The following is a 13,331-nucleotide window of genomic DNA, read 5'->3' as shown; positions in this document are numbered from 1 at the left end:
CTAAAACAGAGTGCCTATCTTCAAGGAAAAAAATATACAATTAAATTTATGACTATCAGAATATAAGAGTCTGCTCTTGGGCAGCCCAGGTGGCTCAGCTGTTTATCGCCCCCTTCAGCCCAGGGCATGATCCTGGGGACCTGGGATTGATTCTCACATCAGGCTCCCTGCATGGAGCCTGCCTCTCCCTCTGCCTGTGTCTCTGCCTCTCTCTCTGTATGTCTCTCATGAATAAATAAATAAAATTTAAAAAAAAAAAGAAGAAATAAGAGTCTGCTCTTGCTTACAAGTTTGCTTAAAGTATCTATGCCCCTAGAATTCTCAAGCAGGTAGTGCCTCAGGAGTATCCAGGTAAGTCCACTGAGTCACCACACCAGGACCAGTAAGCACACCAATGCAGCTTGCATGGAAAAGAACTGTGGCAGCTTTTAAACATTTTTTTTAATTTTTTTTTTTTTTACTTATTTATGATAGTCAGAGAGAGAGAGAGAGAGAGAGAGAGAGGCAGAGACACAGGCAGAGGGAGAAGCAGGCTCCATGCACCGAGAGCCCGATGTGGGATTCGATCCCAGGTCTCCAGGATCGCGTCTGGGCCAAAGGCAGGCGCTAACCCGCTGCGCCACCCAGGGATCCCTGTGGCAGCTTTTAAATGTCCTCCATTTCACTATGGAAAACAATATAGAGGTTCCTTAAAAAAGTTAAAAACACATCTACATACAACTCAGCAATTCCACTTCTAGATATATATACCCAAAGGACATAAAAATGATTTCACCAAGATATCTGCACTCTAATGTTTATTACAGCTGTCTTCTCAATAGCCAAGAAAGGGAAACAACCTAAATGCCCATCACAGATGAATGGATTTTTAAATGTGGCATACATACACAGTGGAATATTACTCAGCCACGAGAGTGGAGGGTATCTTCCCATTTGCAACAATATGGATGGACCCTGAACACATTACATTAAGTAAGATAAGTCAGATAAAGATATGTACTGCATATCAGTTATATGTGGAATCTAAAAAAAGTTAAACCTGTAAAAAAACAGAGTAAAATGATGGTTAACAGGGGATGGGGATGGGGAGATAGAGTGATGGTATCTGCAGTGCCTGGGTGGCTTAGTCAGTTAAGTGTCGACTCTTGGTGTCAGCTCAGGTCACAATCTCAGGGTCGTGTGAGATGGAGTCTCATGTCAGGCTCCACACTTAGCAGGGAATCTGCTTGAGATTCTTTCCCTCTGCCCCTCATGCCCTTCCCTGTTCACCTGAACACGTAGTCTCTGTCTCTCTCTAAAATAAATAAATCTTAAAAAAAAAAAAGTGATGCTGTTTAACAGTACAAACTTTAATAAGTAAATAGGCCATAGCGATTTAATGCAGTCTAATGAATATAGACAATATTGTACTATAATTATGTAATATAGTAATTATTGCTATACCAGCAATCATATTACAATATAAATATATTAAAGTAACATGATGAAAACCTTAAACTCATACAATGTTACATGTCAAACTTATTCAATTAAAAAAAAAGTGTCCTCAGGGCACCTGGGTGGCTCAGTCAGTTAAGCATCCAAATCTTGATTTTGGTTCAGGTCATGATTTCAGGGTTTGGAGATCAAGCACTGCATGGAGCCTGCTTGAGATTCTTTCTCTCTCTCTGCCCATTCCCCCCATAAAAAAAGAGAAGAAAGATTAAAAAAAAAAAAAAAAAAAAAAGTCCTTGAATTCTTGACACTTCTTTCTAGAAGTATAGCCAAATTTCTCTTCCTTGAACATAAGCTGTATTAATGACTTGCTTCTAAGGAAGAGAATGTAGCAGAGGTTAACAGTGTATAACTTACACAGCTACATCATCAAAGGAATCACCGCTTCCAACTTGCCTTCTTTTGGATTACTCACCCTTGGGGAAGTCAAACATCATGTCATGGGGAACTCAAGCCTGCTTGGAGAGGAACTGTAACTTCCTGCCAACAACCAGCATCAACTTCCCAGTTACGTGAGTGAGCCCCCTTGGAAATATCCTCCAGCCCCACCAAGCTTTCAAGATATTGCATCCCAGGGGCACCTGGGTGGCTCAGTCGGTTAAGTGTCTGTCTCTGGCTCAGGTCATGATCCCAGAGTCTTGGGATCAAGTTGCACAACAGGCTCCCTGCTCAGCAGGCACTCTGTTTCTCCACGTCCCTCCCTTCACTCATACTCGAGCTCTCTCTCTCTGTCAAAAATTTTAAAAAATAAAAAAAATAAAAAAAAATACTGCATTCCCCACGGATATCTTTAAGCTAAGCCCACTCCCAAAGAAAGAGAAATAATAAGTAATAATTGTTGTTTCAAGCCACTCAGTTTTGAAGTAATTTGTTGTGCAACAATACATAACTAACACAACCTATCATATCCTAGAACCAAATTTTATCTACAACAGAAACTAAAAATAGTTCACTTCAGTTTAATACTATGATTTGCCCACGTTAATCAAATTTCAAAATTTCCTTCCTAATACTCTAAGTAATATTCTTTCTGTATGCTAATATACTCCTAATACATTAAGTATTCCTTCTTTAATTCCCCCAAATTGTTTCATACTATTTCATAATATTCATCATTTTCTAAGCGAATTTGAAGAAATAGTAACCTAAGCAAACTTCAGGTGGTCAGTAAGGACTATTTTGAGTATCTTTATTTTTGCAAACACCTATAGTAGGTACTAAGTGAAGAACCACACCGTTGAGGTATGAAATAATTCTTGTTTTTCAACTAATCTTTCTCCCCTGGCTCTTAAGATAATAGGTCAATTGGAGGTTTGGAAAGTTTCTCCTTTACCTCTGTGAGGGATCCACAAGCCACACCACCATGCAGGGCTTCATCCAATGCAGAAAGGGTTGTAGCTAAGAATGCGGGCAAGAGAGAAGCAGACGTTTCCATCTTTATCCTATAAGCCTGAGCAAGAAAAAGAAGACATTCTTTTCAGTCTCTGTGTCTATTCAAAACCAGAAACAACTCCAAATTTCAATTTCTAGCAGCTAGAACCCCATTCCATCTCTCTTTTCCTCAAACATCCATTCGTTAAACAAATATTTACTCCATGCCAGAGACCGTGCCAGACAATGGGGATATGACAGAAGAGATAGAGCCCCTGCCCTCACAGCACGTAGAGTCACCCAGTGATTGAAAGCAGTACTGGAAACCAGGCAATTACAATACAGTTATTAGAGATGCCATGACTGGGAAAGTGGACGCAGAGACAGTATACCTGATCTATGGATTTTGTGATCCAGGAAGGCTTCAGGAAGAGCTGGATGTCTGAGCTAAAATGTGAAATAGCTGTTAAACAAAGGAAATCATGCATGCTCCTGCCAAAGAGACAGAACATACAAGGAAAGGGAGAAAATGGGAACTAATAAAATCTACAAAAAAAAAAAAAAAGAGAATTCATTTAGAACAGTTTGAAAGATGAAGTGTGGTTACAGTGGGGCCAGTGATGAGGCTGGAGAAATAAGCAGTGGCCAAATCATGAAAGAGCCTTGTTGAAGTCTGGGTTCTATGCAAGAACAAGAAAGAATAATATGGTCAAGTTATCTTTTCAAACCAAGGTTGGTCTGTGAAGAATAGCTTAAAGGTAGGTACGGTAGGCTGAGAAATAGTCCCCAGAAGATACTTGCATCAAATCCTTAGAACCTGTGAATATTACCTTCTTCTAAAAAAGGGCCTATAAAGATGTGATTAATGTGATTACGTACCTGGCAATGTTTACGAATGCTTGCCTCTGCAATTTCTAACATTAAAAATTACTACTATTTTATTAAATTGCCCAAATAAACTGAGGTGAAGCCACAGGATTATAATTATTCATTTATTCATTCATTCGTTTATTCAACAAATACTGAGTAGCTACTGCATGCCATATACTATGACAAACTCTGGGAACAGAGACAGTTTCTAACCACTTAAAGTTTACAACTTAATAAATCTGTATATCAAATCCAAGGCTCTTCTATTTCTGTGAGGATCTAGGAAAACCAGCATATTAATATTTATAGGACATAAATGTGCCCACTGCTATCTAATCTCACCTATTAAATTCTTAAATCAGTTAAACCCATGGATTATCACTTTTTCTAAGCCTATACTCAAGTGCATAAAAAAAATAGAAAAGCTACAGAAAAAAAAGTCTTGTATGCATCAGATTTAGAAATATCTAAATATCGTCCACAATATATCATCAGACTGATGCCAGACAAGTGGGTCCGGGGACATTTTATCAAACATGTAAAGGCTGCCCATTCTGTTAACATTAAAATACTTCCTTTGCAACTGTAAGTACAGTAATCACTAGAATAGATTTAGTGACACATATTTAAAAAAAGACTAAAATGAACAAACAGAATCAGACTTCAGAAATGGCAGTATGTACATAAATGAAACAAAAGGGAATATTTTGGTATGCCACTCCCCACCAGTTTTTCTTTTACTTTGGTGGCTGCCGCTTCTCAGACACATCAGTATCTAATCTGATCTTAAAGTGTTGGCTTCGCTCAGGAGTTGGTGTTGGAAATGCCAATCTCATTATCGTATCTACACTGATGACTCCCAAATGCATTCTGCTACTACAGACCTCTCCTTCAGACTCCAGGTCCATGCAGTGAACTGCCTGCTTCACATCTCCACTCACTATTTCACAAGCACCTTACATTAAATAAGTACTAAATTAAATTCATGATCTGCCTCCCTCAAGCCTGATCCTCTTACAGCATTCCTCATCTCAGGAAGCGGCATTACCCAGTTTGCCAAAACAAAAATCAAGGAATCATCTATCACTTTCCTCTTTCTCACCACCACCCATAAGCAAACAATCATCAATCCTATTCATTCTACCTCCTAAATATCTTTCATCAACAACTGACATTATGCCATCTGCACAGATACTACGCTAATAATCCATGTCATTAATCACTTTCTGTCTGGAATACAGAAGTAGATACCTAATTGGTCTTCACAAATATTTTACTGCTCCTTTTCAATCATTTATCTATGTTCAAGACTGAGTTTTTAAAAACACAGATTATACTCTTTTATGACTTTTTATTGCTCTAGGAATAAAGTTCAAAATCCTTTACAGGGTCTGCAGGCCCCATGATCTGACTCCTGCTTACTTCTTTACCTTTATCTCCGAGGCCAATCTGCCCCTCACCGTTATGTTCCATTCATTTCACCCTGATCTTACTGCCAGGTAAGTGCTATTCTTCTCCTCACAGGGCCTTTGCACTTCCTGGTCCCACTGCCTGCAGACTCCTCCATTCTCACCTCCTTCCCAACTTTGCCTATATCTCCCCTATTTTATATTTCTGTTGCCTTTATCATATCGTTTTTATAAAATCCACATGAATATTAGAAGTTTTAATTGAAGTTTCTTCTTCAGGTAAATACTAGTCTTCTTCCATAATATTATAGTATGTTTATAAATTAATATATTGGAAAGTTTGTGTTTTGCTACATAGTTCCATTGTTTTGTCTCCTTGGTTAATTGAAATTATTTTTTTAAATGTAATAGTTCTCATATATCAAAAAAAAAAAAAAAAGGTTTTAGCTTCAGGTTTTAGCTAAAGTGTCACTTCCTAGGGGGAGCCCTTTGTGACCTCTGAACTAAGTAATGTACCCTGTTATTAAGTTTCAGAGCTTTTTGTACTTTTCCTTGATAGAACTTATCATTACTTCAAGCAACTAATTATTTACCTAATTATATGTGTAATGTCGGACTTCTCCCACTAGACCGTAAGCTGCATGAGGGCAGGATGTTACCATGTTCACTACAATATTCCCAGAGTACCTACTACATGGCTGGCAATCAATAAATACTAGTTAAAGGAATATACAAATGAACAAAAAAATCTTCCCTGGAAAAATGGACTTAAGCTAATCCAATGTTTAAAATAAGATTGGAATCGACAGAATTTGATTCAGAATTCACAGGATGGAACTTAGAACAAAGGAGAAAGACAGCTTCTGAGCCAGTGTTTGGAATGGTATTGATATTGCGGTTGAAGTGGTTGCGGGAGTGGATACTAAAGGTGAATTTCCTGCAAATACTCTGGACTTTAATTCTCTAACTAGAAATATGCCACAGATCTTGACCAAACCGAAGGACACACATCAAACTAAAACACTTTCTTAGTACTTTACAACCTTCAAAATAGCAACAAACTAATTTGAACCTGGTCACAGAATTATCCCTTACTATTTTAGCCCTCTTATTTCTCCCCTAAAAAAAAGTGTGCTGTTCAAAGCTCTGAGGTCAATGACAAAGGTAAGACAGGGCCAATCCCTAACTCCAATTCTAATTCTTCTGACCACTCTGCATTTGACATATTTTCCTAGATCACAAGCTAAATCTGAACAAAAGAAAATACTTTATCTATTCGTTAATTTCAGAAGTTTCAAATGACACTAACATCCCTTCTTTCCAACTTCATAGAATTGAACTCCACTTTATTGCTCAGTGGCTACCAAATTTTAATATAAGATGTAAGATAAGTAATCTACAATCCATCCAAATAAATACATTTGCAAATCACTGAACAGACTTCTAGGCATCACATTCTGGGAAAACAAGATCTTGTCTACCATGCACTAAACCAATATGTTGAAAAGCTAAAGTTATGAGACAGGAAGTATAAAATAATAGTACTACCTAATGAGGATTTGTTATAAAAGACTTCTCAGGATGAAGCAAAGTTTTTAGTATTATTTGTTCAAACAATAAGCAAGCATAAATCCAATATGTGTACTCTGTGATGTAGACTAATGATGATAAGTTAGCATTACATAGACAGGGCATACTAAAACTAGGAGTATATTATAATATAACTGTGAGGTCCACAAATCCTACCCAAACAAAAGACAAAGATGACCTTTTGAAATATTACTATTAGCTACACAGAAAAAACTTCCTGCTTCCTCATTCCCATAATTATAAACTGTCTCCCATAAGCTTATAAACTACATAAATTTTTCACATATATTCTCATGAAAGGACTAACTCAATGATGTGAGAGTCAATATTTTTGAGGTGTTCATCTCTATTTTTGATTTTGCCTCATCCCAAAAGAGATTTTAATTTTTTTTAAGATTTATTTATTTATTTTAGAGAGAGAGAGAGCATGCACATGCATGTGTGCATGCAGGAGGGGGAGGCAGAGGGAGGGGGGAGAGAGTCTCAAGAAGACTCTGCAGACTCTGCACTGAGTGGAGCCCAATGTGGGGCTCAATCTCATGACCCTGAGATCATGACCTGAGCCAAAACCAAGAGTTAGTCACTTAACTGAATGCACCATCTAGGCACTCCTTAAAAAAGATTTTAATGAGATAAAGAATCATCTCAAAATAAAAATCATAATCAAATTATAATAAAATACACATATATACCGTTTGCATCTTTGGAGCACAGGCCCTGCTGACCATACATAGAAGTTCATGGACACCTTTATAACTAAGGCCAGTCATCTTCATAAGTTCCAGCGGGGAAAGACATAAAAAGTCCTAAAGAGACATAAAGAGACTATTTTAAACATATACATGCAACAAAGATACTGGAATTAAAAGGAAATTTTCAATGGACACTGTCCATGTGTAGGTAAAGCATAACTTGTTGTAGATCAAAGATTTGTATGTTTCTTATAGTACTTCCCCCCAAATATGCCTTAACTGAAAGATATGATGCCATAAACTTAACTAATTCTCCAATGTAGTTAGCATATACCAAATAACATCACATAGCAGCAGCCTCCAACCCAAGTGTATATGAGCACTGCCCTGTGTTAGAGTTTGGGCACAAACACACACCAGAAAGTGTCAGGTTGAAATAGGTTTTTTGCTAAGCTGTAAGATCATTCAGAGGAAGTATTTAATAATTGAGACAATGAAACTGACTATAGAATTAAATGTTAAATCTCATACTTTTAAGAGTATTTCTAAGCATGAACATGAGGATTATTAAATGTATAACAGAGGAAACAGAAATACCATCAACACACAAAGCAATTTTTAAAAATTGCAGCATACTCTGAAAATCTGTCTTATTAAGGATTAAATCCTAACACAAAACCTTATTTAACCTCCTAAGAAGGAAGTTCACTAGTGTGCTTAAAAATGCAACATCTGCTCTATCCATTTCTCTCATTCATTGATAGGAAAATGATTCTATTAATTTATCTGGCTTGCAAGAGATATTATCTATTTTGAATACTATCTCCTCATTTGAGTCCTCTCATATAACTGCAAAAATTCTTTCAAGTGGACGAAAACTTCTCTAAAATCCCAAATAAATGGCATGCGTATACTTCACATTATGCTATAAGTATTCACCCCCGATCCGAAATGGAAACATATTGGAATCTGGATAAATGAAGTCACATTTGGAAATACAACCTCAGTGGTCTATTATTTTAAATTGGCTTCTGAAGAAGCACTATCATTCATCTTTTTATTTTTTTAGAAAGCTACATTTTCATTTTTCAGGCTTATTTTAGAGTTATTAAGGTTTCTCCATGAGAAAAAGTACGTAAGTTTTACCTGACAGGTAACAATCTGATATCTGTTCAGACGGTCACACAGCTCTTGTGATAAACCCACTCGTCTGAGCTTCCTGCTACTCATGGCTTCGGATGCAGCGAAAAAGAACCCTGGAAAGCACTGGAAAAGAATATAAGCAATAGTAGACAGGCTATCCAAAACATTCTACAAAATAAAAAAGTCTTCAAACTTCTCCAGTTGCAAAATGAAATGTATAGTTTTTAAAATATTACTGATAAAATAAAGGAAGGCTACAGAATCTAAATGTCCACCAAACATGCACACAGAAAAACAAGACAATGTAAGAATGTACATTTCCCACAATTCTTTGATATTTCTTATATGAATATAAAGCTACCACTTCACATTTGTATAGCATCTTAAGATTTTCAATGCATTTTAAATTTTTATTTGGATATATAATTAACCTTCAGGGAATACTTCCAAGCAGCACTCCTTAGAAAGTCTTTACTTTCATTGCACTGTAATAATAAATTTACTGTGCACCTACTATGTACCAGGCACTGTTTCAAAGCTTTACTAAATTATCACATTTAATCTTCTCAACAGCCCTATCTAGACATTTGATTATTGATCCAATTTTTACTCATGAGAACACTAAAACCTGGAAATGTTAGCTATTTCATTGTCACCAGAAAAAGCAATGGTGGATCCAGAATTTCAACTCAGTAAGTCTGACACTCTAAGGCTTATCCTCTCAACCATTACATCCTACTACAAGTCCATAATCATATTTAACCTCTCCTTTTTCTATGAGGCAGAGTAAATCTCCGAATCAAATGAGATTAGTTCAGGTCTTATTTACAACCTGAAATTGTTTTTTATTGTCTTAGCTGCTCACATTCTCACATGCAACTAAATTTCACTCTTCTTGTTGAACCTCACTAGGGCTAAATGAGGCTCATGAAATATTTGCCTTCAAAGAACTAGAACATAATCTCCGATTCCTTTCATAATGCATGCAAAGGAGAGGCTGAGATGGCAAGATATGCTCTGGATATAGTAGAACAAGGAACTCTTTGCTATTCAGGGGAAAAAGCAAAAATACTTATCAGAAGAGGGGTGACATTTTGAAACAAAAGTACAGTCCTAAGAATGTAGATACATGTTTATTTCCAATACCATGGTCCAAATTCCTACATAACATCTACATTCTCTCAATCAAACGAACCCTCTCCCCCTGCTCTCTTTCTCACATTCACCTGTACTTGCACACATACACACACACTTCCCAAACACAAAATATATCCCTCTCATTTCTCTCAGTGGGAATTTGTCAGTATTGAATTGTTTCTCAAATAATTAACCAAGTGATATCTGCTGTATCATTTCCTAGTGTCTTTACGAATCAGGGAGTTCTGGGCAATAACACCATTTAGACTGATAAATTCAATCAAAAAGGAGAACCCAAACTACCTGAATTTTAACAATACCAACTCTGCTATCACAGCCTTATTAGGGCCACTCCCATCATTAGCCTGCACTATTGCATACTGCCCCTGGGTATTCCCTGAATCATCAAAAAAAAAAAAAAAAATCATTAATCTGCTCCTTCTGCAGACACTTCTTAATCACACACTCTGCTGAGCCCCAGGGTAGGAAATCAATTAAGCATATTCCCGACCCTTTGGGAACTCACAGTAAAAGGTGAAAAGACGTGTATACACAAATAATTACAGTCATGCAGTAAGTCTGTCATTGGCATTTAAAGGTGTTATGGAAGTGGACAGAAAGAAATATCAAACTGGTCTGCAAAAATCAGGTCAGTGCCACAGATCCTGCCAGAGATAGCCACCTAAAAATTTCCTCCAAACCTATCACTGCCATCCTTTACAACTACCCATGGAACCGTTAGACCATGGGATAAATTCCACAGTTCTTAAGACCGCATGAAGCCCCTTCACCAAATGGTCTCTCACTTCCCTCTCAGTCGTACAACTGATTGCAAGGCCTAGATCCTGGCCTTGTTGGCAGCTACTTCACCCCCTGGTGTTTGTTTCCTCATCTGTAAAACAAGGGTAATTCAAATATCTACCTCATTAAGAATGTAGAGAAGGTTAAAGGATTTGGATGGCGCCTGACACACAGAGCTCAAGGTTAACAATCATTAACTCTACCAATTCAGCCAGCAACACATCATGTGCCGCCTCACTCATCTGCTCTCCAGGGGCAATAAGTTACTAGGTTACATACACAATGGTCAGTCAGCCCCGACTCCCTGACTCTGACTCTTCTCCACGAAGCCTGCCGCCAGCCAGCTCACTCTTCCTCTCCACTCTTGGCTCTCATCTCTGATTTTGCACGTATTTATTGGATACCCTTATGAACGTATCGTCACAGCTCGTGTTTTTTTATTTTTTTCCCACCAGACTTCAATGCCTGCTGTGTGTGTGCGCGTGCGCATGCCTGCAGATGTAAACAGGGGCGAGGGAAGATGCTCTATCCTGAAGACTGGAACCTTCCCTCCTCAACAAAAATCCTCACGTAAGAGGTTCAATGAAAACTGCCAAGTAACGATAATAGCTCATACTTATTGACCTCTTATTATGTGCCAAGTACTGTTTCAAGAGCTCCCACCAGATATTTTAACCTCCTTTTTCAGACTAAGGATACTGAGACATTGAGCTGAAAAACTTGTACAAATTCTATCAGCTAGCAAATGGTTGAGTCCGCTTTCGAATCCAGAGATCAAACTCCAGGTTCCTCGCTTTAACCACGTCTTCTTCAACACCACCAGAAGGCGAGCGGACCCCAGACTCCCCTTAATGACGGACTCCCCTGCCGAGACCCAAGCAGCCCGCAAATGGCAGAGGGGAGGTGGGCATCAAGAGGCCAAAAGGTCACCTAGAATCCCCTAAAAAGAACTTTTTCCAACAAGGAGCAGTGTCCCAGCATCCCCCACAAAAGAAGGCCAGAAGCCCCCAGACTCGCGGCAGGGTTCCTGTTAAGATGCGTATAGGCCTAAGGAGGAATGTACTGGACCAAAGAGAGATTCTCGGCTATCCTGAAATCCATAACACAAAGAGGGGCCCAAAGAAGGAGCAGGAAATAATGAGCGTACCCCCATTTCCCCCACAAACGCCCCCCACGCGAAACTTTCCAGTACCGGGTCTGCAGCATCCAACTTTCAAAGTTTCCCCCACCCCTCACGGTTCCCCGCGGAAAGCGCCGCAAAGCAACAACTCAAACGCTGATTGGGTCGTCCCCCTGGAGGAACATCCAATCAGAGGCAGGAAGAGTCCCGGGTGGGCTCCACTGCTTGCTGGGAATTGTAGTTCACATTATAATCGGTGGATGAGTTTCGGATAGTGTCTCAATACAGTGATGATCAAAATCCCGTAGAGGATCATCAGCTATGAGAGAATGAAGCCAGGAAAACCTTGCTTGGAATGGTCTCTTTTCTTTCTTTTGTCACTACATTTAAGAAACGTGTAATGGACCAAAGAGACATGTTAGTTCTCAGGGAATAAAGAATCCCCCAATGGTAGAAGGTTCTGAAAGAGGACTTGGGTTTTGTCTTTGCTTTTTTCTGTTCTTTTTAAGATTTTATTTATTCATATGAGACAGCGCGCTCATAGGAAGAGGGGCAGAGGGAGAAGGAGGCTTCCCCCTGACCAGGGAGACCAACGCGGGACTCTATCCCAGGACCCCAGGATCATGACCTAAGCCCAAGGCAGACCCTTAACCGCTGAGCCACCCAGGCGCCCCTGATTTGCTTTTTTAACCACACTTTGGTGGGAAATAGTTTGGGAAATGCTTAATTGCTCAAATTGAAAACACATAATGGGGCGATGTAACAGTCTGTAGTTTAAGATCATGAAGGAAACCAAACAGAAGTTTCTGTGTAAAAGCAGCTGTGATAAGGAAGCTTAGTAAACTGTTGCTTTAAGACTCAGTTTCAGGTAACATATTTGCAAAAACTAGAATCACTATTGATTATATTATTATAGTAATATATTATTATTATTGTTATCTACACTATTATTTTTGCTCATTCTTTGCTCTCATCCCTGCGGTGCACACTATCTTATAGTTTAGCCTACCTTCTCCTAATTACTAGCCTGCACTTCTCAGAGGACCGTGAGCTCCTTGAGGACAGGGTCCGCAACCTATTCAACCTATAAAGTAGGGCCCAGCACCCCGTTCAACGAACAATTGTTAGGTAAACAAGCAAATAAATTAGTAGAATTAGGCAGAAAATGGGAATTCAGGACGTAGGATTCTGGGATTATAAGAGAGCCCAAGCAGAAGAACAAAGGAGGAGGATCCAGATTTCCTTACTCTCGTATCCCCCAAGGCCTGGCAAAACACTGTTACTGGCTAGCACTTGGTAAAAGCTGACTTCAAATGCTGGGGAATTAAAAAAGAGAAGAGGAAAAAAAAAAAAAAAAAAGAAAATCAAGGAACACTGATATTCCTGCCACCTGCTCCGCCGAAAGCAAAACAAGGTGTCGAGCGGGGGTGTGGGGTCAAAACTGAGAGGAACCATCCTCACTAGCTGGGTAGCTGATTTACTGGGTCCTAGCGTTCTCTCTTCCGAAGAGCTCGCATCACGTGACACAAACAAATATGGCGCCTTATTTGCATCGTCTCTCTATTGGCCAATAGGAGTAGCGGCTGTCATCGCCCCACCCCCACCCCGCCGTCGGGCAACCTCCCGAATGGGATCTATCACCTGACTCGGCTCAAACATGGCTGCGCTGGAAGCCCTATTGCTTTGGGTACCGGGTGCGGGTGA

At 39.1% G+C, this 13,331-nt stretch overlaps 2 protein-coding genes across 15 annotated transcripts in view; one reads left to right on the top strand and one right to left on the bottom strand.

Moving 5' to 3' along the window:
• RAD51B (RAD51 paralog B) overlaps window positions 1-12,984 on the bottom strand; it is a 682,017-nt gene extending 669,033 nt beyond the window's left edge. For 6 of the 12 annotated variants that reach the window (XR_013386416.1, XR_013386415.1, XR_013386417.1 and 3 more), the window contains exons 1-4: window positions 11,655-11,759; window positions 8,573-8,692; window positions 7,427-7,540; window positions 2,828-2,944 (exon numbers count right to left, since the gene is read on the bottom strand). Coding sequence is in view for 8 of the 12 variants with exons in the window: in XM_077909739.1 (XP_077765865.1) it covers window positions 2,828-2,944; window positions 7,427-7,540; window positions 8,573-8,692; window positions 11,655-11,660 (357 nt within the window). In the remaining 4 variants the exon portion in view is untranslated. Of the gene's footprint in view, window positions 1-2,827; window positions 2,945-3,744; window positions 3,801-7,426; window positions 7,541-8,572; window positions 8,693-10,786; window positions 10,896-11,654; window positions 11,777-12,874 lie in introns of those variants that run through there. The other 6 variants (XM_077909744.1, XM_077909742.1, XM_077909741.1 and 3 more) reach the window with 6 other exon arrangements.
• A 244-nt stretch (window positions 12,985-13,228) lies between these two features.
• Window positions 13,229-13,331, top strand: part of ZFYVE26 (zinc finger FYVE-type containing 26) — a 61,803-nt gene continuing 61,700 nt past the window's right edge. For all 3 annotated transcript variants that reach the window (XM_077909737.1, XM_077909735.1, XM_077909738.1), the window contains exon 1: window positions 13,229-13,327. The gene's annotated coding sequence lies outside the window, so the exon portion shown is untranslated. The remainder of the gene's footprint in view (window positions 13,328-13,331) is intronic.

This window comes from Canis aureus, chromosome 9 (assembly GCF_053574225.1).
Source record: "Canis aureus isolate CA01 chromosome 9, VMU_Caureus_v.1.0, whole genome shotgun sequence".
In the NCBI taxonomy this organism is placed as follows: domain Eukaryota; kingdom Metazoa; phylum Chordata; class Mammalia; order Carnivora; family Canidae; genus Canis; species Canis aureus.
This window is presented reverse-complemented; position numbering and strand designations above follow the sequence as displayed.